This window comes from Phaethon aethereus (genome assembly GCF_964289735.1).
Source record: "Phaethon aethereus genome assembly, chromosome: 11".
NCBI lineage: Eukaryota > Metazoa > Chordata > Aves > Phaethontiformes > Phaethontidae > Phaethon > Phaethon aethereus.
This window is the reverse complement of record NC_138587.1, coordinates 9,263,062-9,288,116: the sequence shown is the minus strand read 5'-3', so window position 1 is coordinate 9,288,116 and position 25,055 is coordinate 9,263,062. Positions and strand designations below refer to the sequence as shown.

General features: G+C 42.0%; 1 protein-coding gene across 1 annotated transcript in view; it reads left to right on the top strand.

Moving 5' to 3' along the window:
* The window catches only part of PTPRG (protein tyrosine phosphatase receptor type G), a gene marked incomplete at both ends in the record, with an annotated part of 410,936 nt that extends 390,776 nt beyond the window's left edge, over window positions 1–20,160 (top strand). The window contains 14 exons of the mRNA XM_082004630.1: window positions 3,944–4,040; window positions 5,722–5,804; window positions 6,032–6,166; window positions 6,400–6,534; window positions 6,943–7,115; window positions 8,154–8,289; window positions 8,635–8,781; window positions 10,639–10,732; window positions 12,005–12,081; window positions 12,509–12,637; window positions 14,964–15,110; window positions 15,919–16,061; window positions 19,156–19,291; window positions 20,014–20,160. Of these exons, the coding sequence (XP_081860756.1) occupies window positions 3,944–4,040; window positions 5,722–5,804; window positions 6,032–6,166; window positions 6,400–6,534; window positions 6,943–7,115; window positions 8,154–8,289; window positions 8,635–8,781; window positions 10,639–10,732; window positions 12,005–12,081; window positions 12,509–12,637; window positions 14,964–15,110; window positions 15,919–16,061; window positions 19,156–19,291; window positions 20,014–20,160 (1,779 nt within the window). The remainder of the gene's footprint in view (window positions 1–3,943; window positions 4,041–5,721; window positions 5,805–6,031; window positions 6,167–6,399; window positions 6,535–6,942; window positions 7,116–8,153; window positions 8,290–8,634; window positions 8,782–10,638; window positions 10,733–12,004; window positions 12,082–12,508; window positions 12,638–14,963; window positions 15,111–15,918; window positions 16,062–19,155; window positions 19,292–20,013) is intronic.
* Window positions 20,161–25,055: the final 4,895 nt, after the last annotated feature.

Genomic DNA, 25,055 nt, shown 5'->3' with positions numbered 1-25,055 from the left:
CCACAGAATTCTCTAATTTGAGATTAAAATAATAGATTAAAAAATTATTTTGAGGGTGGATGAACTAGCTGCTTTCATGCTAAAAAATATGACGGTAATATCAAAACATAGCTCTGGATCTTCTCTAATTTAGTCCTTCAGATTAGGATCCTTTCTTTGTTCATGATTCCTCCTCATTGCTATTCATAGGCTTTCACAGTTCGGCCCCTGCTAGGACATCGGGCTGAAGTAATGGGAAACAACAGCAGCGCTGCACAAGGCCACATCAAGAGACTGAGCTCCTGCTCAGTCACTGTAGCAAAAATTCTTGCTCAGAACCTTATATTGCCAGCAAGACACTGGAGCAGTTTGATTTTACACTTAAATGGAAATTCTTTGAAGTTTAGAAGAAACTAATCTGTAACTTGTTTCAGAAAGGCAATGAAAATGGGTCGTTAAACCTGGGTGTATCAAATTCCAATTAGCATTAGCATGGACAATATAATTAAAAGGTAAATTAGCCATAATAGCATAGACTAGAACACTTTTTACAGTAACTAACGGTCAATTGAAACCATGTACTTTGGTTTCTTGGGTTGTCAATGATAAGTTGAAAGGACAGAATAAGAGCCTGTATCCATTCATCTTTGGACAGTAATGTGTGCTGCAAGTTAAACATAAAGAGCAGCAGTGTGCTAGCCAGCCGCTGTTAAAGTCAGTGGAAGAGACTAAGCGGGATTAAGAAAGGCCAAGGAAAAGACTCTAGAGCTGAAAAGTTTGTGGGTGAATTATGGATGTAGTGATATGGATGCTACCTGTCCTACTCCAAGGTGCCAGTAGCGGTTTTGTGCTAATTGGAGAGGAGTTTGTTTAGGCTGCAGTGAGCAGCCTGGAATCAGACCTGACCTGGTGGCCTGCCTGCAACCTGAAGTTATAATAATAATATAATCATGGTGATGTTTTAAATGCAAATAAAGACTGGGTAGCCCGTAAGATTTAGAGATCCCAGATTAAGATTTAGAGTGTTCATTGCATAAGCGATAGAAAATGCTGGGAAAGTAAATACGTAATATTCATAAATGTGGCAAAATGGCATGATTAGGAGAGTGACTTTAAGGAACTTTCTCCAGAGTGATTTTTATTACCATCAAGCTGTCCTCTTCCGCCAAAGGGTAAATAATACTCTGAACAGAGGCATAGATAACAGGCTGCAACTAGTCTTGTCTTCCTGCAGCATTTTGTGCATTGATGAAAGACAACCACTTTGACTTGAATAACAAAGGAATGTTAACTTATGCCTTACTGTCTGGTGGGGTGAGCCTGTGCTTTAGTAATTTGCTTTTAGAATCTGGAGAGATGAACCTAGGAGGGTAAGAGAGCGTGGATAACCACCCTCTGCTCTCAGCCTGATCTGTCCGTGCGGCACAGCCCAACATCGTCCTCGGTCCTCTTCTCGTCAGACAGCCTCAGCATCCCAAAGTGTTGGTTGTGTCCTGGACGGGGAGTGGGTGCAGTCAGAATGGCCTTTTATTGTTCTACATTGATTTCTGAAAAGACAAAAAGAGTTGAGGTGCATTGGCAACAGGGAGCTTTTCATGAACAGTCTCCTTTTGCGATGCTTTGTAGTGTGCAGACATAGGAATCCATTAGAGCAGCTTTCCAGAGTATTAAAAATCATTTAGAATGCTATGTGCTAAGAAAAGCCATTTTGAGATGATCAGCTCTCACAGCGTCAGACCTTCTTTTCCACTGCTGTGTTTTTCACTGTCTTAGCTTAATCTTCCTCTTCTATTAACTTTCTATTGGCCAGCTGGGAACATGTACAGTTGAGAAAACAGTCAGCATCAACATAAAAAGGTTAATTAAAATTATTAACCTCACCAACAATTCCCTTATGGATAAATCCTATAGAATTTAATAGAAAGTGATGCATTTACTACGTAGTATTTAAACTGTCAGAGAAAATTCCTTAGCAGGGAGGTAATTCCCTGTTAAATTCTATAACTTTTTAGAGTATTCTCCACAGATCCTTGTTGGATTCATCTGTATTAAATTCTACAGCATTTGGCATAAATGTTTCAATGCTAATAACTTCTAAAAAGAATTTTGTAGTGATCAAGGATGCAGAGTTTGATGTGAGGCTTTTCAGAAGCAGGGGAGTATTTTTTAGGAGTGACCTACAATGGTGCAGCAGTGATGTTATATGATTTCTAAATGCAAAAAGAAGGTAAAACGAAATTACATTAAATCAAGTTAACATGTAAGTAATGCTGTTTTTCCAGTTATGACTTAGGCTGAACTGATGCTGCCCATTGTGTAATCAGAAGTCCCTTGCTTACTGGAGCTGACAGGCAGAATTAGAGGAAGCGCACACTTTAATGTGTTTCTTTTATTTCTGTGATAGAAATGCAACTGTGAAAATTCTATTAGGGCCAGCTGAGAGTTTTGCTTGATTCCTCTTTGTCTTTGCTCTGCTCACCTCCTTGAATGCAGTATGTTTTTCCCTGTGGAGGCAGGGGAGAGAGAGAAGCAATTGTTATTTGGGACTGTCATGTGGATATAAAAGCTATACAATGTTCAAGGTTTTGGTATACTTTGCACTTTTAAAATGTAAATGCCGGGGAAGATATCAAAATTGCTATGCAAGTCCTTTGTGAAATGCCTGCATAATGCTGAACTCTGTTACATCTGCTGTGTGTATAGCATTTCTCTTGATAATTTTTCTCTGTCACTTAGCTCGTGATCTTTGTAGCAGCTGTAAGCTCCTAATGACTTTCGCTCTTAGGCAGGTTCTATACTGTTATTTTTAAAGCCTGAAGTACAAAGTAATTCGGCACTTCCCCATATATTCTTGAGGGAAACTGGTTCTGTTTGGTGCAATTTCTGGGACTCACAAAAGATTTGAATAAATACGGTTTCTTCCACAACTTTGTAAACTCCAAACATTGACAAATTTTTCAAATATGTGTTTTTAAACTAAGAATATTTATGCTAGTGATAAGAAGTTGTTTAGCTTTTTCAGGAAGATTGTGGTTAAATAGATACGAAAAAGATATGTCTTAGAGGTGGTATTGCACATCAGTTTTAGTGATTGAGTTTGCAGGACAGTCTGTGAAGTGTGTAACTCTCTAGGACAGTTTGTCCAAGGGGAATGGAGAAAAGACCCTCCATCGCCCCATTTCAATACCTCTGTGTTCTATTGTTGGACAGTGTAAGTAAGGGGTAGATTAAGTACCAAAAACGTGAATGGGAATTAGGTATCTAACCTACAGCCTCAAGTAGACAGAAATCTGCATCTCTAGCTTCGTGATCACGTTGGCGAGCCTGGCCTCTTTCTGCTTTCTAAATGTACATATACATGGATACAGCCTTTTATCGTTTTCACTGCATTGTGGGCTGTTAATCAGTGTCCAAGCAGTGGTATTTAAAGCACTTGCTGTGATCTTCAGAGATCTATTTTATTTATATTCTATAAAAGGCATCTTTTCTGTAGAGAACTAACAAAAGGTCAGTGCCAAACTTAAATGTCAGAAACCCTGTTTTGAGAGGTTATAAGCAGATAAGTTGTCCAGTGGTCAAAGGCTTTTGTTGAAGCGTATTTTGTGCTTTGTTTCTTACTGGCCACTCTTGCCTTTGAGGGACTCTGTCTTCCCTTCCCAAGAGGGGACAGAGTGGGGCATCACAGGAGATGCTGGTCAGAGGGGACAGTCGGTCCTTAGGGTGCCCAAAGCGCATCTGTCACCACGTCTGTGGAGAGGAGCGTAACTGCACACCAGGGAGCAGCTAACACGGCTCGGTTTAAGCAGACCATGTCATCCAGGACAATACTGAAGGACTTTGTGTTCAACCCAGCAATTAAGATACTGATATTTTAAACGTGGTTTCTGTAAGCTGTTGCAAAAGGAGATAAAGCTTAAATTTTTTGGACCGACACATTTTCCATTCAAATAAATCTTATGCCTAGGAAGTGCAGCGCTGTACGGCTGACATGAACATCACCGCAGAGCATTCCAACCACCCCGACAACAAGCACAAGAACAGATACATCAACATCCTAGCCTGTAAGTAAGCACAATGAATCAACCCGAAAAGGTACTCTCCTCTCACGGTGTGTCTGTGTGTGACTGGAAAACTCAAGACGCTTCCAGTTACATTATTGCACAGTAATTAATAAACACGTGAAAGTGTGACTGGGAGATCATTTCCCTACTAAAGGCAGTGGACGTTTTGACTTCTCTGAGGCCAGGATTTCACTCCAGCTTTTGTTTTAAAATATTTTGCAGTTTGATGAAGTAGTTCTAGAAATATCAGTTTCGTATGAAATTTTGTGGAGGAATAACTGGGATAAATGGATGATCAGAGCTCTTCTGCCTGCTAATGTCTGAAAACTGGCCTAAGGGAAGCACATGGTGGAGCAAAGAGTTTTATTGATGATCCCTGAGATTCCCTTATAATCCCAAAGGTGCTATATCTTACAGAGTATATCTGCTGTATTTCACACTGCTTCAGCTGTGTGTACGACTTGGACAAACAGTGATCTTTGTAGCACAGTGCAGGCTTTGCCTGTATTCCTCTGAGAACTGCAAATCTGGACTCTGCTCTAGAACGCAGATTATTGCAGGTCTGAGATGGAAATCCAGTAACTTTTCCTATATCGTTCTCTGATGTGGAACAAATGGCAGATGCAGCAGTCATCGTGGTTTAGGAACAAAGATGGAGAGCCGCTGATAAAAAGTTCACAATGTTCATAAACATTGCAATAAATCTTGAATGTTTTTGATGGCATAGGAAGGAAATGCATGTCTCTAACAGATTCTCAGAAGTAATCAAGGTGCCAGCTGAGAACCAATTCCCAGACCTGTAAAAGACTTGCTGTGTGACCTTGGGCAAGGGGATTCATTGCGGTTGTCCCAACTTTGATTTTAGATATAGATGTCTGGTCCCTTTAGGCACAGAGAGAGAAGTACCATTGGAGGAGAATTGGAGCAGGCACTCCAGTCCTCCAGATTGCCCCCGGAGGAACCTCTCTCTCTCCATTGGTGCTCAGGAAAGGCAACTGAAACCAGATTCCTCTAAAGTTAGCCCGCGTGTCTCACCTCGGCATGTGTTGGAAGCGCTACCCAGCCCAGTGCTGCTGCCTAGGAGCAGGAGGAGGACTGCAGGCTTTTTCTGATTTAAGCCAAAGTCAGGCATTTGGGTGGAACAAAAAGAGGAGCTAGAGAGTGTGACCTAAAGCCTATCTTCTTGGTGTCACGAGGGTGGTGAAGGAGGGAGGGCATTCACTCAGCTCCCAGAGCCAGTAGGGCGGTCTGAGCCCAGCACCGAGTGGAGGATAATGAGCTCAGACACTGAGCCAAGCAAAGGCAGCTTTACTGCCTGCGAGAGCGGAGCCGGTGTCTCTGCTGGTTGCACAGCCCCGTGGGGTGCCCTGCCTCTTTGAATCACGCTACACTGTGTGATGTGGATGATCCTAGAGATCTTGCTCCTGAGGCTTCAGTGTTCTTTAAAGAGAAGCTGTCCCAGCACGAACCACATACTTTAAGGGATGTGAAACCTGAGGACTGGCTGCCATAAGCAGATAACCAAGAACAGATACTCCCACCTCCCCCTTGACTCCAAGCCAAAGCCAGTTTCTTCCATGTATTAATAAGGGCTACTCCAATACTTAGGAAATGGGATGTTCACCTGCACTTCTGCACTATGTTTCCTTTATGCTTCTCTGCTCTGTTTTTTATCCTGCAGATGATCACAGCAGGGTGAAGCTAAGGCCTTTACCAGGAAAAGATTCTAAGCACAGTGACTACATTAATGCTAATTATGTTGATGTAAGTTGTTTGAATTGTTTTTCCTTCTCTAACTCTGAATCCTTCCACAAGGACGAAGTATTGCCACTTGTGAAGTGGTTGTGTTTTCCAACTTCACCTGACAATTTTGCTACAAATTCCTCGCTATTCTGAATGAGAAAGAGACCTTTCTTTGTTACCTTTAAAATATTAATATGTCTTCCATGATACTGCTTTCATCTCACTTGGCATTATGGTTTTCCTTGAAGGGTTACAACAAAGCAAAAGCCTACATTGCTACCCAGGGACCTTTAAAGTCTACCTTTGAAGATTTCTGGAGGATGATTTGGGAACAAAATACTGGAATCATTGTCATGATCACAAACCTTGTTGAAAAAGGAAGAGTAAGAGATTTTCTAGTTTGCTAGTAGTTGCTCCTTACCACCTCCCTGAATCACTTGGGCAGAATTTGTTTTTAAATGGTTTGGGATGATATATATTGATGTATAATTGATAACTAACATAACAAAGGGGTACATAGCTAGCCTTGATTTTCCTTTTTTAAAATGCTCTAAACACAAATGTAAAGAAGCAGCTCAAACCCTCAGCCAACCCACCCAACTATGTCTTTGTTCAGAGAAAATGCGATCAGTACTGGCCGTCAGAGAACAGCGAGGAGTATGGCAACATAATCGTCACACTGAAGAGCACAAACGTTCATGCCTGCTACACTGTGCGCCGCTTCACAGTCAGGAACACAAAGATGAAGAAGGTGAGTAAAGCCCTCAGTGTTCTCATCCAGATGCCTTCCGGCTTGCGTAGGATGTAAGGCACACAGGAGCAAAATTCAGCATTTGCACAGGCAACCTGCAGTAGCAGGTGGATGGGAAATAAGCAAGCAAAGCCAGGATTACAAGGAACCTGGTGAAAGGTTTAGCCTGTATTTCTTTTTCTCAAGTCACTGCTGCTTTGGTGTCACAGTTATTGCTGTTATTACCTGTTCCCACATGTATTTTTCCTTGAACGCTGTCTCCACCTAGCAGGAGGCAGAGCTGCAGAAGATTTCTTCTGTTAGAGTGCAGCACTTAGAGTGCACCTGAGCAAGCCAGTAGGATTGAGTATCTTTCCATGCTTCTCTTCCCTAATTTTTCTCTTCTTTCTGCGCACACTCTGCACACAGGGCCAGAAAGGAAATCCCAAAGGGCGGCAGAACGAGAGGACAGTTATTCAGTACCACTACACTCAGTGGCCTGACATGGGTGTGCCGGAGTACGCTCTGCCTGTGCTAACCTTCGTTAGGAGATCCTCCGCAGCCAGAACCCCGGACATGGGACCAGTGGTGGTGCACTGCAGGTATGATGGGTGTGATTAACTACTTCATGGCAAGCATACCTAGTGCACAGCGTGTGCTCTTACATGCCAGCTAAGACAAACGCCGTGAGTTACTAACACAGAAGGAGCGTGCCAGCCCCATGGAGTGCAGGTAGACATGAGCTTGCTTTGCCTACATCTTAAGACAGCTCCAATGCAAAAGCTTCCCAGTTGCATTAGCAAAACCCTGTGTCATGATGCTGAGCTGCTGAGCATTGCACTGATGTGGTTGTGCAGTTCCTTGTTCGAAGCCTTGTTTGTAGCCTGCCCATTCAGTGCGTGAGCAGGATTATCTCTGCTGGCAACCAACCATGTGAATAGACAGACATCTGGGCATGCGACTGCCACTGAACCACCCTCACGTTCGCCAGCAGAGGTGGTCAACAGAGGATTTCCCTTAAATGAGTTAAGGCGTGTGGTCTTCATCACTGCGTGTGAGGGGGCTGTACAGCACCATAACAAAGAGGAGAGGATGATGGGGGTTAGAGCTTCTTCATGAGCAGAAATTGAGAAGCTCTTGAAGAGTTCCCCTCTCCACCCTCTCTGTTGCGCCCAGGGCCACCCTCTTCCCATTCAAGGAGTCCTGCCTCCACAGCATTAGCCCCCTCATACCTTTCCATAGTGCTGGTACCACTTGCATTTCCAAGAGCAGGATTACAGCTCCACTGTGAAGCTTAAGCCTCACCTCCAGACTGACGCCAACCAGGGCAGTCCCACAGCCTGGAGGAACCTCTGGTCCAGGATAGCAGCAGTTTGGCATAGGGTGGATCTCTGCATGGCTTCTAGCCAACAGCAGTAACGACAGCGGTGGAGACAAGACAGCCAAGTGTCAGATCGTGAAATAGATACCTGGTGGAATTCCCAGAAACCCAAAATATTTTGTTTAGAAACTTTCATGGTTGGGGCTAGCGGGGAATTGAAAGTCTGTGAACAGGAATATTTGCTTAGTTCTGTTCTGCTGTTGTGAACATCTACTTTGGTCCAGCTATATCACATGGATTTCTCTTACGTCTTCTGTAGTGCTGGTGTTGGCAGGACTGGTACCTACATTGTGATAGACAGTATGCTGCAACAGATAAAAGACAAAAGCACAGTTAATGTCCTGGGTTTCCTGAAACATATCAGGACACAGCGCAACTACCTCGTCCAGACAGAGGTAAAGATTGCAGTGGGGTTGAATTTAAAGACATGTTCATTTTTATGTTGTAATCAAAAAGAAAATGGATTTTTCAGTTACATCCCTGTAAAAACCTAATATATCACCAGGCATTTTTTGCACTGGAATGTCTCTCTTTTTCTAGGCCAGAAACTTCAGATTTTGTTTTTGACTTACTCAGTGCTACGTGTTACTCTTGTAAATGTTTATTCTGGATTTGGCAGTATTTGCATGGGTGGTTTGTTTTGCACACCCTTTCCTCTAGAAAGTGTGCTCTACTCCTCAGTTAAAGCCAGCTGTTTAGTTTATTCCAAGCACCTACGTGACATGCTGTTGTTTTTCTAGGAGCAGTACATTTTTATTCATGATGCCTTGTTGGAAGCCATCCTTGGGAAGGAGACTGAAGTAGCTGCAAATCAGCTGCATAGTTATGTTAACAGCATCCTCATACCTGGCATAGGAGGGAAGACACGACTAGAAAAGCAGTTCAAGGTAAGGCTTATCACTGCCATCCAGAGGGACTTAATTTCCCTACTCTTTTGTACGGCCTGTCTTCGCTGTCAGTTGTCATGGATAAGGAGCCAAACCAGAACACTTGATTGGCACAGCACAGCATCTTGAGAAGTTCGGTCCTCGACGCTTAGCTACACTGCTGGAAATCAGTGCTAACACTCTTGAAGTCAGAGGTGAGAAGAGGGACAGGGACACTGGTTTGGAGTGTGCTGCTGGTCTCCCTGTTCCCAAGGGGGCTTAGATGTTCCTGAGTCTGTGGCTAGCTTGGCTGGAAGTCTTCCTCCAAACTGTGACTCTCATGCATATATGTATAAAGACATGAAATGGGGTGCTTAGCACCACCTACTATTTCAGTGCTGGATAAATAATTAAAAATAATTTAAGACCAGAAAACACAATATGCCTTTCTCATTAATAACTATGCTTGCTGCTTTTCCCTGCTATGTCATAGTTGCTTTCATCCTGGCAAAAGTAATTTTTTTTTTGCCCAGATCTTCTATTTGAAACCTAAGATTTTCTGATTGCATTTTATTTGAATGTATTTTAAAATACTTTGCGAGACTATGTATCATAATAAGATTATACGTGACATCTGTTTTCACAGCTAAACTCACTCAGTTAATAACTACCTAAGGAACTGAAACTGTTAAATTATACCAGGTGCCAAGCTATTCAAAAAATGAACAGGCTCTTCTCTGAACTCACTTATAGAAATCTCAGTACTTCTCCATCAGTCAAGACATTCCAGATGCTTAATTACTAAATTAAAGAAACAAGCGCAAGTGCACGCACATGCACACAAAATGCAGCAGGAGAAAAAAAAACTTTTTTGTTGAAAAAAAGTGTTGCACTTTACTGTATACAAATTATATGTATAAAGATGTTTTCTGATGATGCGTGGCAAAATTTCAAAAACTTAAGTGCGGTTTTCAGAAATTACTTTTTCTGCCGACGTTGCGCAGGTATTTAGAAACCCCATAATTTCTAACGGGGCTTATGGCAGTTAGATGAGTTGATGTTGGCAACTAGATGAGTTGAGTACTATCTTCTTTAGAGCACATTTGAAACTGGGACATGACCAGCAGCAATTATTAAATATTTTTCTCGTTTCTGCTGCTACCACAGAGCTGGGAGAAAACACCTTGTGCTCATGCCCTGGTATAGTGGCTTACATTCAACCATCTTGGAGTAAAATTATGCTGAGTAATGAGTTGCTAGAGCAGAAGATGAAAACACCACCTTCACCCTCTTTGCTCTGGTAGAGTTTTCTCATACACTGTGGGATTCAAACACAAATCTGCCTCCCTGAGACTTTTCTTTGTGCCTCATAAGCAGCCCAGAATGAACTTGGGAGACCGGAGAATGTAACCCACAGCCTCGGATCTCAGATGCGGGCGTGGTGGGTTCCCCAAAGGCCTGGCAGGAAAAGACATTCTGCAGGAATAATCTGGCTTTTATTTTGGAAGAAAACATAAAAGTTTTTTTGTTGTTTTATTTTGCTAGCTTTTCTTCCTTGAGATCTGCTTCTGACTAAATGTATCTGCAAGTGTTTGAAATATATTCTCAAAGATAACTAAACGTAGCGTTCTGTGAAAATACGTTTTGATGGAACTTCATTTTCAGGATGTTTCGAAGCCGAGAGCTGCAGAGATCTTTTTATCCATTAAGCATGTTGTATGAAAAGGATTATTTCCATTGGCATCTTGAGTACTTTAAACAAGTTTAACAACACAGTTTATTCTTCTACTGATGCATCTTCGCAGGAGTTGGCAAAGAAGCCTCCTCTCTTCATTTAGAGCGCTATGGGGACTGACTTACTACTTTATTCTCTTTCAGCTGGTTACACAGTGTAATGCAAAATACGTGGAATGCTTCAGTGCTCAGAAAGACTGCAACAAAGAGAAGAACAGGAACTCATCAGTCGTGCCGTGTAAGATCGCATCTTCGGTTTGATTACTGCCTAGCATAACTTTTTGTACTGAATTCTCCCGGTGTTATGCATGAAAAGGCATAGCCACTAGGAAGGAGAAATGTAATCTTTTGTTCAGACCAAGCTGTCTTGTCTTTCAGGATTACCCTCATGAAACCGAACAAAAGAAAATAGTTACAGTGTCAGCCAGATATACTGTTCGAGTGAAATGTTAATTTGAAGTGCTAAAGAATTTTAATAATTAGATAGGGCATAAATCTATGGAATACTGAGAGAATTTCTTTGATACTGCTCCCAGCTCAGGTGAGATCTCCCAGTGTGACAGGCAGAAGTTGTTTGTAATTCAGCTACTACACTCAGTTTCTGCGTGTGAGCCTTCCCCAGGTTTGAGGGTATCTAGTGCCCAAGGACACAGTTTCACAGTCATTAATATGGAACCTGTGCATGGTTGCCAAGCAGTGTGAATTTACACCAGACCGAGCATGGGCACAACATCATTCCTGTCATATTGCCTGGAGTACAGGACATACAGGACAGATGATACAGCACAAAGTAATACTGGCACAGATACGGTCCATCATGAAGTTTGTTAATAAAAAGGGAAGTCATCAGGATATATCTTAAAAACAATGTGAACGGGGCAGAAATAGTCTACATGACTTTGCACGTTGTGTGACATAGCTGCAGCGATTTCAGTTTGGCGGTGGGGACCTGTCAGGTGGTTTAAGGATGTTGTTGAACCCAGCCCTCAAACCCGGAGAAGTGTAGATCTGCCGAAGAACACACACACGCTTCTGCGTGGTTACCCGTTAGGGAAGGGTTTTGTCTCTGGAGGTTCTCTCACCCTCCAGCTGGGAGGAGTGAGTGATGGTAGCGCTATGGAGTGGTAGGGAAAACAAAATACATCAGCAGGGTTTGTGTGCTGCTGGAGACAAATGGAACACTACAGTCAAGAATTACCTGAAATCCCCTGTTATCACTGCATATACTGTTATTTGGTAATTCAGCCTGCTGTGAAAATCTTTGCTATAGTAAAATTTGATTCCTGAAATTACTTTGTCCTTGTGGGAATATTGTGCAACATTCTCTTTTATATCCTGTGTTAGCAGGCAATGCTTTAACGCAGTTAAAGTGCTGGCCTGCTCCTGCGGGAGATGGGAGCTGCACAGTGTTTGGTTTGTTAACGTCTGAGAAATTCTTACTTTCTGCATTGTGCCATGACCAGACTTTGATCTTTTTTTTTCCCCTCTCTGTTTTTTTTTAATCTTATAGCTGAGCGTGCTAGAGTGGGCTTGGCACCTCTGCCTGGAATGAAGGGAACAGATTACATTAATGCCTCTTATATCATGGTGAGGAAGCCAACACCTAATTACAAAGTAAAATCAATTCTAAGGTGCTAAATACCAGATGCCTATAATTGTCTTAATTCTTTATGTAATGGCTGTGTATTAACAGATGAGATTTTAACACCTTCCCCATAATGTAAAGTTATTAACTGTGTTTTATTAAAGATTGTTGCCTAAAAAAATTAAATACAAGGTGCATTTAGATGGCATGTGTATTTCCATGAGATACAGTCAAATAAATACTGGGATTTAGAGTAAATGAAAACAACAGGGACTCTGCAGAATGGAAATGGAGTTATAAAATTATAGTCTGTGTGAAAATATTGTGGAATAAAATGAAATAGGGTCATTATGTGTCCCCAAAGATGAAATTAATGCTTTAAAATATTGAAGGCAGCAAGTAACTGTGTGGTTTGTTTTTCTGCAAAAGGGCTACTACAGGAGTAACGAGTTCATCATAACCCAACATCCGCTGCCACATACAACTAAAGATTTCTGGCGAATGATCTGGGATCACAATGCACAGATCATCGTCATGCTGCCGGACAACCAGAGCCTGGTGAGTTAAACGCGTCCCTTCCTGCGCGGTATCACACTCACTGGGCCCAGCGGGGCACCAGCGTAGGGTCACTCACTTAGTTGCGTGCTACGGCTATTTTCTGGTTGAAAGCAAAGCCAATTTTTGAGCCACCTTCTCAAACTTTGCCATAAGCTTGTTAGAAAAAGTCAAGTTCTGAGATGTGGGGTGTGGTTTTTTTGCTCTCCCCCTCTGCACTCACCCGTGGGAAAGACAGCCCGAGCTCACAGGCAGCACGCCGGTGATGACGACCTCTGCAAAGCTCCTGAGGGCTGCCTGGCTGGCAGGGTGCAAGGCACTGAGACTACTGGGTGGCCAAGGCCATGGGTGAGGACTTTGAGAGGAGCAGAAATATGAAGCAGGGACAGTCGGATAGTTGCTTGCTTGCCCGGGGTCTTAAGGCTCAGGCCATGCAAGACTATGTCTGTGCAAAGCTACAAATGCTGTTTTTTGATGAAAGTAAAAAGCAAACATGTATGTTAATTTAAGTGGAAATAATGAAACAGGCACAGAGAGGGAGGATAAGGAGACACAGGTGAAGTGCTAATCACTACTTCCAAATTTACTAGCGTGTCTCGAGAGGGCGTGTTGAAAAGGATTAAGAACTAAACGGTTCGTTTTTTCATGCACGCATCACTGAGGTGCGTAGATGATTGTAGCTGAAAGTGGAAAAGAAACCACCTTCATTACAGCAGGAAAATAGCAGTCATGAGGGGCTACTAAAGAGGCAGCAGTCAATACGCTTCCTGTGTGCAGCGCGATGAAAGGGATTGCAGGCACCGCAAGGCGAAGAGCATTCAGAGAAATCCAATCAAATCAGAAAGCACTAATGAAATGAAAGTGTGTCAGGTGGAAATGAAGAGGCTGATCTTGTCTTTACAAGTACATGAAATAGCTCTGCAGAACAATAGTGATTAAAAGGCAAAGGAGGAACGCTGGACTCCGCCACATCCCTTGCAAGGATGCCCAGTCCCTGCTTTCACCTTCACCGTTCGCAGGGTGGAGGCTGGCCGGCAGGGCAATGGCATCCGTGCATTGGCTCAGTGTTCGGTGTGGGTTGTTGGCTGGCCAGGAGGGGTGGCACAGGACTGAGACTGTGTCAAGGCGCTGAATGTGTAATGCCAAAGGATGAGACAATAATGCACACTACTGGTGCGTGAGGACCTGTCACTTGGCAGGACAGGTCACTTCCCTGGCGTTCAGCAATATTACACTGCTTGCTGGCGTCTCTGCATGCTATGGGCAGAATTTTCAAATTGCTCAAAGGTCCTTAGGACCCTAAGTCCCATTTTCAGAATAAACATTTAAGGCCCAAACCTCAACAGTATCTTGCACATCATGTGCATGAAGACTCCAGGCCCACAAAAATAAATCGGGGTTTAGAGACAAGCTCGTGGCCACAGCAGGGTGAGTGGATTCATAGCTCTTGTTTTCGCATGAGTAAAACACAAGTTGTTCAGAGATGCAGGCGTGCAGTCCTGTGCATGCTGAGGGGTAGCTTCTGTGCTTATACTCCAGGGACAGTAGACCCCTGAAGCAAGGAGGAGAAGCAAGCTTTGAGTGTGGTTGCAGAGCCTAATTTTCTTTCTCTGCAGTGAATTAGGAATGCACAGTTATATTTTAAAGAATAGCTTTGACAGTATGTTACCTACACCCTGTCAGTTAGGCTGCTTCAGCACTGAGCTGCTTCTACCATTCATATTCTCAGTGCGGTTTTATAGTGTCCCTTCAGTAGAGGAGCTTTGTGGGAGAAATTGCATTAAGTCAAGGCAGTGGTTTTTTCAAGGCTAAGACTATTTGGGTTTCTTCCTTCCTCCTCCTTCCTCCCCTCGGTCCTAAAAATTCAAGCCCTACGTAAGTATCCATCAGGCTTCCAGCCAGACCCAATCCACAGACCCGGAGTTTTGGATTAGGCCACAATAAACGCAAACTAAAAACAATAAGCAATTAATTTTTAAAGGTCAGTGAGTTTTTTCTAAACAGGTATCTGACTTTCATGCAAAACTGTGTAGGGAAGAGGTAATAAAGCCTGGGATACAATACAAAGGTTAAGTATGAGTGAGCTAAGATAACCATTTCCTTATGAAACCAACTAAAAAGCAGACGTTACCTGTTTGGACACACAAAGGAAGGATTTGGCAGGCTTACAACTTACTGCAATAGTAAATTTGGTTTAGACAGCAATGATTTTTAAAGGTCAGCTCCTGATCATCTCTATTTATCAAACTAATTTTTTGATCCACTGGATTTTTCAGTCGTACACAAGGTACCTGAAAGGCTGCAGTAGTCTGTTGTTTCATTCCTCCAGGCAGAAGATGAGTTTGTGTACTGGCCAAGTCGTGAGGAATCCATGAACTGTGAGGCCTTTACTGTGACCCTTATCAGCAAAGACAGACTGTGCCTCTCTAACGAAGAGCAAATTATCATCCATGACTTTATCCTTGAAGCTACACAGGTAAAATAAACCTTCAAATGTGGGCCTTGGCTTTTCACCAAAATGTTATTGATGTCATTTAAATATGGAAGAGGGAGAGTTCAGAAACAGTTTTGAAAAAGATTTACTTGTAAATGCATGTGCATGCATGTTGCTCTGAGGGGAAAGGTATTCTCGTTGGCTCCTTCTCCCTCTCATATCTTCTACTTCCATGTAGATTCCTCCAGCTAGTGAGACTGTAGTATTAATTGTTTCTCTTATTTGAAAGTGAAGACACTGGTTTTTCATTTTGAAATCACACAAGTAGATTTAATTATTCTTTGTAAAGTACACCAAGGTTTATTGTCCTATTTCTGCTTATAAAATTCAGCATTTATAGTTTAATTGTTTGGGGGTCTTAATTAAGGGGTTTTACTTAAGCATATTTCTTTTGAACTATAAACCTGCCCCTAGTTTGCTATCAGGATTGCAGCTGGATTTTGCTGCAAAACATTAGTTGGCAAGCCTTTCCTTTTAAATTTGAATTCTTTGGCTGATCTTCTCTTGTTTGACTTTTGAGCTATAAGGGCTCTGAGAGAAGGCTTATATGGATATAAGCCCTGCACTCAAATACAAAATCTTTTACAATTAAACATAAAGTTGCGTTATTTTAGGGTGTTCACTGTTACGGAGATGCTAGAGCTGTGTGTCTGTCACCTTCTTTCTATATAAACTGTTTGGAAGGAGAAGGTGTCTCTTCACTTTGTAGTGAGGCTCTTGCCTCTTTCTACCTGGAGTGGATAAATGTGAAACCAAAGTAGCTAATGCCCAGGCTGGTTTTTCTTTGCAGGATGACTACGTTCTGGAAGTCCGCCACTTTCAGTGTCCTAAATGGCCCAACCCAGATGCTCCCATAAGCAGTACCTTTGAACTTATCAATGTAATCAAGGAAGAGGCCTTAACAAGGGATGGCCCCACCATAGTTCATGATGAGTATGTTGTCTTTTTTCTCCCATGTATGTGCAGGTTGTACACGATGTTACTCAGCTACTGAACACTTGTTAGGACTGATGTCCATTCTCGCATGGAGCAGAGGGGGTTTAGTGGTCTAGGGAACAGGATCAGAATAATTAAACATGGATGAATTTTCAGTTGGCATCTGAGGCCAAATACATTTTGCTTAGTGTAGTTTTTATGTCGGTCATAATCTTAGGTGGACTCAGACAGTGAGGCTGTGTTTGCTTTGTAAGCGTTTTGTGTTCTTCTGCACCTGGAAGTATCCCAGACAAATCCTACAACCTGTTTTGGAACCCAACAGAGCCCTGGTTCAGATAAGGCTCTAAGTGGCCTGATATGGGCTGATGGAAACCAGCTTCAAAACAGCCCTGAGCTCCTGTCTAACAGCTCAGGTTTAATGAGCCACATAAGACAGAACAAGCTAGGTTCAGCTGTGTCCCAGGATGAGCAGCAGAAGTATCTTGTGACAAAGGGCCCAGGTTTTCTGAGAGCAGATTTATTTTTCCTCCTTTTGCTTCCCAAAAAACATTCCAAGGGGCCCATATGGTGCCAAGTGGGAGGGATCCCACTAACAGGGCCAGCGTGCCCCAACACTTGTCTCTTTTGTAGTGCAGTGGTGAGCATTGTCTTCCTAGCTATGCTTGAATGCCCAATTATAAAGGGTGCTAAATATTGCACTGCATATTATTACTTTGCCCACATTATGGAGCTGCAAAATACCAAGCTGGAGCCTGGGTCTAACTATATCTCTTTGGAGGGGCTGTTTTCTGGCAGGCAGAGCGCTTCCCGGAGTCATTCCACCTTTAAGATCCCAATTTCTGACATGGCGTGAGCCGCCCTTAGAGCAAACACCAAGCCAGCATAAACGACTGCTGTACCTGCAAACCCCCTGCACTCAAGTCCATTAGACTTTTTATCATTGCTACAAAACAGAGTTAGTGGGAAAGTCTTGGAAATCGTCACCTTTTGTGAAAAAACATCATTACCATACTCTGGTATTTCAGTGGTCGGGTCAGCCTTTGTGCTGGTGTGCGATCGCATGCTGGTATCTGCCATTACTGAAGGAGTTTTCACTTCACATCGGTGTCTTGCTGCTTGCAACAGGTTTTTCCCAGCTGACTCCTGCAAATGGTGCCTTGGGCTGCAGCAAGTAGTTTTTCTCCCACCAGCTCCTACCTTGCTAATACACAGTGTAAGCTCTGCTGCCATTTGCCAGCACTGATTAATTCCAGGCTAGATTTAATATTCATGCTTTGGGTAGTCTGAAGTGAGGTTTTGCTACTCTTGCAGTATTTAAGATTATGTTTTACAAAATTAGAACCATTATTGATTTGGGCATTTCGTGCTAGACCAAAAAAAAAAAAAAAAATCAAAATCGCATTTCTAACAGTGCTGAGTCATTCTTTCTGTAAATTGCTTTTTTGGTTTATTTGTCATATTCAATGATTTTATTTTTATGCCTAATACATAATGTGGATTCTGCTTTTCAGTGGAGCCTAAGCAAATGTAGCTGAAAATGAAAATTTCCCTTTACTACATGCAACAACTATATCACATAATCCACTAATAATTACAACTGCAGATTAATTCCAAATATATGAATTTGCAGATACTAAATGCATGTGGTATTTAGGAAGTACATGGTGGGATGAACTTGATAAAAATATTTCAAAGAAGTTCAGCAATTCCAACTTGAGACAGTTGTCGAGATTTTTAAATATAACTGCCCATATGTAGGCAACTAGATAAAGACTTGCTGCATAATTTTCTGCGAGAAAAGCCTTCAGATTGTTGGGAGCTGGAGGTTATCATCCCAAGTAAAAATTAGACCCTCAGAGGCATTTAATTGTGCCCCGTCAGGCACACACGTTGGCCACTTTGTCCACTATCCCTGTAGATGATCAGTCACAGCCATCTATGTAGGTCTGCAGAAGCTCTGCTGCTTCTTCTATAGACTTTTCATCAAATATAGCAGATCTATTGTGATCTGACTTCTCCTTCCCATTCCTAGGCAAACTGAGTTTGCAAAAATCATATAAAATTAAGTCAGCATATGTCTTGATTTCCACAGGAATGTTGTAGAAAATCCTAGTGGTAATCTTATGATACCAGATGGCATTGCAATGCTTGCCAATTATATAAGTTTTCACGTACAGCTCTCCAAATGGTTTACAGAGCAAGTCAGCACCAATGTCCCCTTTTACAGGTAGGGACATTTAGACACACACTTTCTCAAAGTCACAGAGCAAACCCAAGCAAAGCCGGGACAGAATTTCAGTCTCCTGAGTACTGGGAGAGCAGAGGAGAGTTGAGGCTCCTCAGAAGCCGTTATGAGCCCCTGTTGCTTAGGATCTTCTATCCCATGCCCCACACCTGCATTCATCATTCAAGCATACCCACAGATTTAGCAGCAGTAATATTTCTACCTGACCAGGATCTCAAGGACACACTGAGCCATGCTCCTGATGAATAACCGTTGCTCAGGTTCTTACTAATGACAGCACAGCTCAACTCTTCAGAATCCGTAATGTCTCTTGGGTGCCCAACCCGGGGATGTTGCCTTTTGCCGATGAATCAGACGTAAGGAAGACTTTGAGATGTGCCCCATTTACTTGTGAGCACCTCATATCCGTGTTAGTTTTCTATAATTGTCAGATGTGGAGGAAGAGGCAAAGTCTCATTTCTTTCTAATCGTTTATGTTTTGCTTGAGCTCCCACTAATGAATTTAAAATACGCTCAGCTATAATGCAGATGCTTTCAGTACATGTGGCATGTGAGAACTGATTTCAGTGTTATGGTCTCCAGCATGGGTATTTTTAAATGGCTCCTGTTCTCCTGCTGATACAGTTCTTTGTACTGAATACTGCAGATATCCTGAGATGACTGGTGTACCATCAAATTTCTTCTATAAATTAAAATGACTAAAAATTAGCCAGTATAAAACAAGCATTTAATAGATACAAAGATGAACTGCAGTAATCAAATACGACTATATCAATATCTTCATGGCTCTGTGTCAGTGCCCAGGTATCTTTCTGAGTAACTTAAAATTTTGATGTGGTTTTTCAGGTATGGAGCGGTGTCAGCGGGAACGCTATGTGCCCTTACCACTCTGTCCCAGCAGCTGGAGAATGAAAATGCTGTCGATGTTTTCCAGGTGGCAAAGATGATAAACCTTATGCGGCCTGGAGTATTTACAGACATTGTAAGTCTTTAAATGGAATATAAACGGATAGTTTACAAGGTTTTCATCTGAGACCAAAAGCATGAACTAAAACATGCATTGTATATGTTGTCAAGCCCTACGGAATCTGCTACCAAGCAGCATTTGCATTTGGGCTTTTTTTTTTTTTATAAACCTCAAACCCTCACTGCAAGTCTCTGATTTGCAGTTAAGCTGATTTCTCATACAGTTGGGGGGCTGCTGTACAGGCAGCCCCAGCAGAGAAGGACCTTTCAGCTTGTCATCATCCCCCTGCCAGCCCTGTAAGTTCAGCTCTGCTATGTAAACCTGGCACGTTGTGATCCGAAGGGGTGCAGCAGGGCTGGTGGAGCTGCCAGGAGATAAAGCTTCCACAGAGGGGCTCTTCGCTCGGCGTGTGGCGAGGGCAGCACCCTTGCCTCAGTGTGCGTGGCTCTGCCGGTACGAGGGGACAACCTGGGGCTGAGCTGTGGGTTCAGGTATTGTCCTGCGCTCCTGTAGTGTTTAATAATATATCAGGAATAATATTATCTACCCAAACTGGAATTTTGGGTTGACAAGGTTAAACTAGATTAACGTAGGTAAATGCTCTCTAAGTCTTTTTCTTTGCTCTACGTATGCCTCTAGTAATGAAAATCCATGACCTCCCCTGGAAATGCCAACTTTAAGTGCCACTCGCTTATGTACACAGAAAGGACTGAAATAACTTGTCTTTTCTTTTCCAGGAGCAGTACCAGTTTCTTTATAAGGCAATGCTAAGCTTGGTCAGCACTAAGGAAAACGGAAACGGTCCCATGACCCTGGACAAAAATGGTGCTGTGATGGCCAGTGACGAATCTGATCCCGCAGAAAGCATGGAGTCTCTTGTCTAATTGGAAAACTGAAAAGGCACTTAATTTGTAGAACTTCTGAAGACTGAGTGAACTTTTTTGAGGCCTTTTTTGCCAGACTCTAGGTTATACAATAACCCAATTACTTTTTTACACTGATAAAAGTTTTGATATTTATTTTTTGCCATTTTATGTCTTAATGGTATCCTACTGAGCATTTGCACCTCTGTTTATTTCACACAGTGAAACGCAATTTTATCTAGTTTGCACTATATGATCAGTGTTACTGCCTATAATATTCTAATACAAGACAAGCCCTGATGTGACATTCCATGACAACAAACATACGCTTTTTCTGTTTTGTTTAAATGCAGTGAAGTTTTGCTAACTACAGTGACCCTCGAATCTTAAATCTTGAATGCTAGGCCAGATGGATTCTTTCTACGACAGATACTGTACCCCTTCATACCATATTTATTATTTTAATGGTCATGTCACAGTTTTGGTAGCGGTATTCTGCATTCCAGTGGAGTGGATGAGCAGTGTTCATCCTTTCTTGACAAAACGTGGCAGGTGATGATTAGCCACAGTGAAGGTGTAATAGCCTTGTGGAGCTGAAACAATTATTTCTGTATTGTTTCAAATTGCCGTTTTGTACACTTACAGGCCTAAGATTTGCTTCACATGGAATATATCCATTACATACAATATAATTATAAATTAGATGCAATTCATATGTGGGACACAGTGATAGGTTTTGAATTTACAATTTCAAAGCTTCCCCATGTATTCAGAAAAACGTTGATTTTAGTTTTTAACCAGTCCTATGATGGGAAAGTATTTTGGTTTTATCCTCATCAGAGCCAATACAGTAAGAAATCTACTACAACCCAAAATCAGATCTCTTTTCAGATATATTGAAGGTAGCAATATTTTACATTACTAAGCTATTCAATATTTTAAACACATTAATTTCCTTACTATTTCTTGACTATGACCTCACACCTAATGGTATGTTACATGATGACAGGCGTTTCTTAATTTCATAACTGTTAGATGCCATTTTTACAGGTGTGTAATTTTCATACTTTAGTGCTAAAACATAAAGTACTGATCCATATTTACTGGTGAAGCAAACTAATAAAAAAACTACCTATAAAGTTACATTCTCCCTCTTTTTTTTGCCAGACTAATTCTTTAGCACAAACCTAGCTTATGGTGTTTTCCCTCCCACACCAATAAAATGGTTTCCCCCAGATTATATAAATAATTGAATTATTGTTTGGAGCATTTAAGTATACATCCTCACTGGCTCCCTTTTCCTTTGTATTTGGTCGCAATTTAAAAAGGTCCATCCCTATCTAACAAAAGAAGTAGGTGCATATTCAATTCTGAAAATTAATGCTAATCGTGTCCTTCATAGCTCGGCTGAGCAGGGAGGGGTTGTTGAATCTGCCTTGAAAAGGAAATATGTCGTTTCAACCATCCTGGCATTTGTTATACAGTTAAAGGCACTATCCCTTGTATATGGCATTAGTTTCTTTACCTTTAAATTTCAACTGCACAAAACATGCATTGTAATTTTTCAGGACTTGTCAAAATGTTACAGCATATTTTTTTCATTTAAATGTAAACCTATTAATTTCTGCCAGTCCAGCCTTGCTGAAATGTAGACATTTGGCAAGGCAAAACCCACTCTTTTTGCTGGAGGGGAGGGCAGGGAGGAAGCTTAGCTAAGAGGAAGGGTCTGTGCATTTCCACATGCAAGGAAGCTGAAAGCGAATTGCTGAAAATTACATTGAGAGTAGGTGTTTTGGTTCAGAACTTCACGAGGAACAAGCTGATACAGTCTCGCTGAGAGCAGAGGAGCTGTGCAGACCAGTATGTGCTAACATCTGGCCTTTTATTTTTAATAAGGGAAGGATTTCCTAGTACGGATACACTTGATTAATTCCAGCACCGAAGTATTTAAGAATTCATCAGCAACCTTTTACGTTTTACTTCCCGGTTTGTTGAATCCCTCCATACAAGTGATCCAAATAACTGCTAATGCTGAACAGTGTCATATATCCATGGATTCAGTAAGGAAATCCCATGTCCAGCACCAGCTAGTCCAAAGAAAAAACGTGCAAAATGTTTCAAAAGAATGCTTTGTAGTTTGCATCCCCGTAGCACTGGGACAACCCGGCACTGAGGAGGGAGTCAGTTAACGTCTGGTAGGAGTTAAGACTGGCTCTCCAGTCGCTACAGCCCAGGAACAAGGATGAAGTACGTTTTCAAGTACCTCTGCCTGCAAGGGCTGGAAGGTTTTGCTGGGTGGTCTGCTGGCCAGGGTGCAGCCGCAGTAGAGGTGGGGAGCCCCGCTTGCGCCCCAGCAGCAATCTTGGCCCCAGGCAATGCCGGCTGGTAGCACAAAGGGACTCTGAGGAGTTGGAATGGTTCAAACTGAAGTATTTAAGGTCCTGGGGAGGTGAAGGGAGCAGTTAACAATTCAAACCCTGACAAGAGCCAAGTGACTCAAAGATTACTGCAGGCATCAAGAGGGTTGGATTTGTTCAGTGCTTTCAGCTGATTACTTTTCATTTCACTGGCATGATGGAAGATAACTGTGGTTCGTGACACACTGCCTGAATGTCCTTGGTTTAATCCCTTACCTTCTCAACGAGTTTTAAAAATCAATGAAAGAAGGCTGTGGGAGTTGAACTTTGGTCGATGCTTTGGAAATCCGTGCATTTGCGTTGGCATTTTCCCACACCTGAAACACTCGCTTGGGGTTTAATCCATGGGGAAATAATTTACACTGATGTTCTAGGAGTTCTCCATGGATTTTTTCTTAGGAGGGCTCAAGGTGTGTGTTAAGTGCTGTGCTGACAGTCAGATAGCCAATAGATGGTAGTGATGCATTAGGCTTGAAGTGGATGAAGCTGGGAATTTCTTGTGAAGGACAGGATTAAGGGCACGGAAGAGACAAATCTATCCTACCGTAAGCAGCTGCAGTTCTGCTCTCTTACATGGATTTGCACCTCTTTCCCTGGGGCTGAGGGAGACTGGCAGAAGGGGCGAGTGTGTGGTCAGAGATCTGCACTCGTAGAGCTCCGCTCAGATGCTCTTGTGAGTCTCTCTGGCCAAAGTCCCGCTCTGTGCATCGCAGCCTTGCTTTTGCCACACCAGCACCCCCGCTGTAACCACTTGGCGTTCGGTTGGGATGTCCTTCAAGCAGCAGAAGTTGCCAGACAACGTGCAGGCCTGCAAATTAAGAGAACCCGAATATATCCCGTTGCTATAAAATGTGGTCCTCAGCACCAGCCCTGAGAAATAAGGAAATAAAGGACTGAAGCATGTGTCTGTCTACGTTTAAAAAAATAGTATTCATGTCTTGCATGTGTGCTGCGCCGGCAGACCACCTGAAAAGACATAAAAGACCTCTGTGTGTTGAGCCCGTAAGAGCAGATAAGCTTTCCAAGAGGGAGTGCTTGGGAAGCTGCAGTGTCATCGTAACATCTCAAAGGGGTGACAGTCTCACCCAAATGTCCCATCCTACAAACACTCCTGTACGTGAACTTGGCATCGGTAGGCAGGTCTGGGAGAGCCAGGAGGACTGCTCAGGCCTGCTGGCTAAGCACCGATTCTTCCGCAGGACCAAGGTCTAAAGAACGTGCATTTTAAACAGCGTTTGTCCGTAGTATTTCACAGTGCCCGCTTCCAAATATGAGTTTAGGAACAGCAAAAAAAAAAAAAAAAAAAAATCCCAAACCCTTAAACTGCTTCTTGTCTGTGACTGTTTCCGTACTGTGGGTCTGTTCTAGGTTAGTGGAATCATTTACAGGATCTGCAAAATTTCAGTTGTTTTTCCAGTTTCTGACTGCTTGAATTGCTTGAACCCAGAGTATACATGGGAACATTAGGAGAAGAATCTTTATGACACAGCACAACTGCCTTCTTGTTAATCTTTTTTTAGCCAATATATTTTATTTAAAAGCTAAAAAATGTAGATATCGATTCTACCAAAGATAACATACTACTAATTCTCAGCAAAACAAAACCAACTTAATTTCAGAAAAATAAATTACAATGTAGTTGTCTTAAAGATTTAGCAGTCTTTCTCAAATTCATGTCTTTTGACATCAGATCTTGTGTTCTGAAGTTTATGTTCAAATGGTGCCAGTGAATTTTTATATGAAGGGAAAATGCCTATTTGTTAATCCACTGCATTGCTTTTCTTCTTTTTCTTTTTTTTTTTTAAAGACGTAATTCAACTCTTACTGTTAGCCCTTTGCTCTTCTTCTCTTTGTTGCCATTCTAACAATGTGAACTACATTGGCTTTACTTATCAAAGGAGAAGGAATGCAAAAATAGAGAGAAGGAACTGTAATGAAGAGATTTGGCCTCTACTTTGTCTTAGCTGTTGAACTGTTTTTAGTGTTTTTGTTAACTATTTGCAAAGGGAAGCATTTTCTACAGATGATAATTAATTTCAAGAAAAATGTCTTGAGTTTTAAGAATAAACATGTCTCCAAAAGAGGAGATAGTCAATTTTATACAATGTCACAACTCTCCAACATTTGGGGTAGTGACTTTTTTTGTTTTGTTAGAGTATTTGAAACTAGCAAGCAGCCATTGTTTCTAAAGACCGACGCATTCATGTGTACTCCTATTTTCTTTTCCTTCATTTTTAAAATAGCAAAGTCATTAAAACTGTAAATATTTTGTTGCTTGGATAAGCATCTTCTGGGAACTTTGTATCTATGGTATATAATCATAGAATTTTATATTTTCATATAAAGCTAATTTTTTTCTAGTTTCACCTCCTTCCTAGTTCTGTGGTGGCTATGTGAATACATACCTTCTGTGTATCGAGGTAGTGAGACACCATCATCACACTCCAAAAAAGATTTCCACACGTCATTTCTTTGGGGCAGTGATTGTGAAATTGGGAC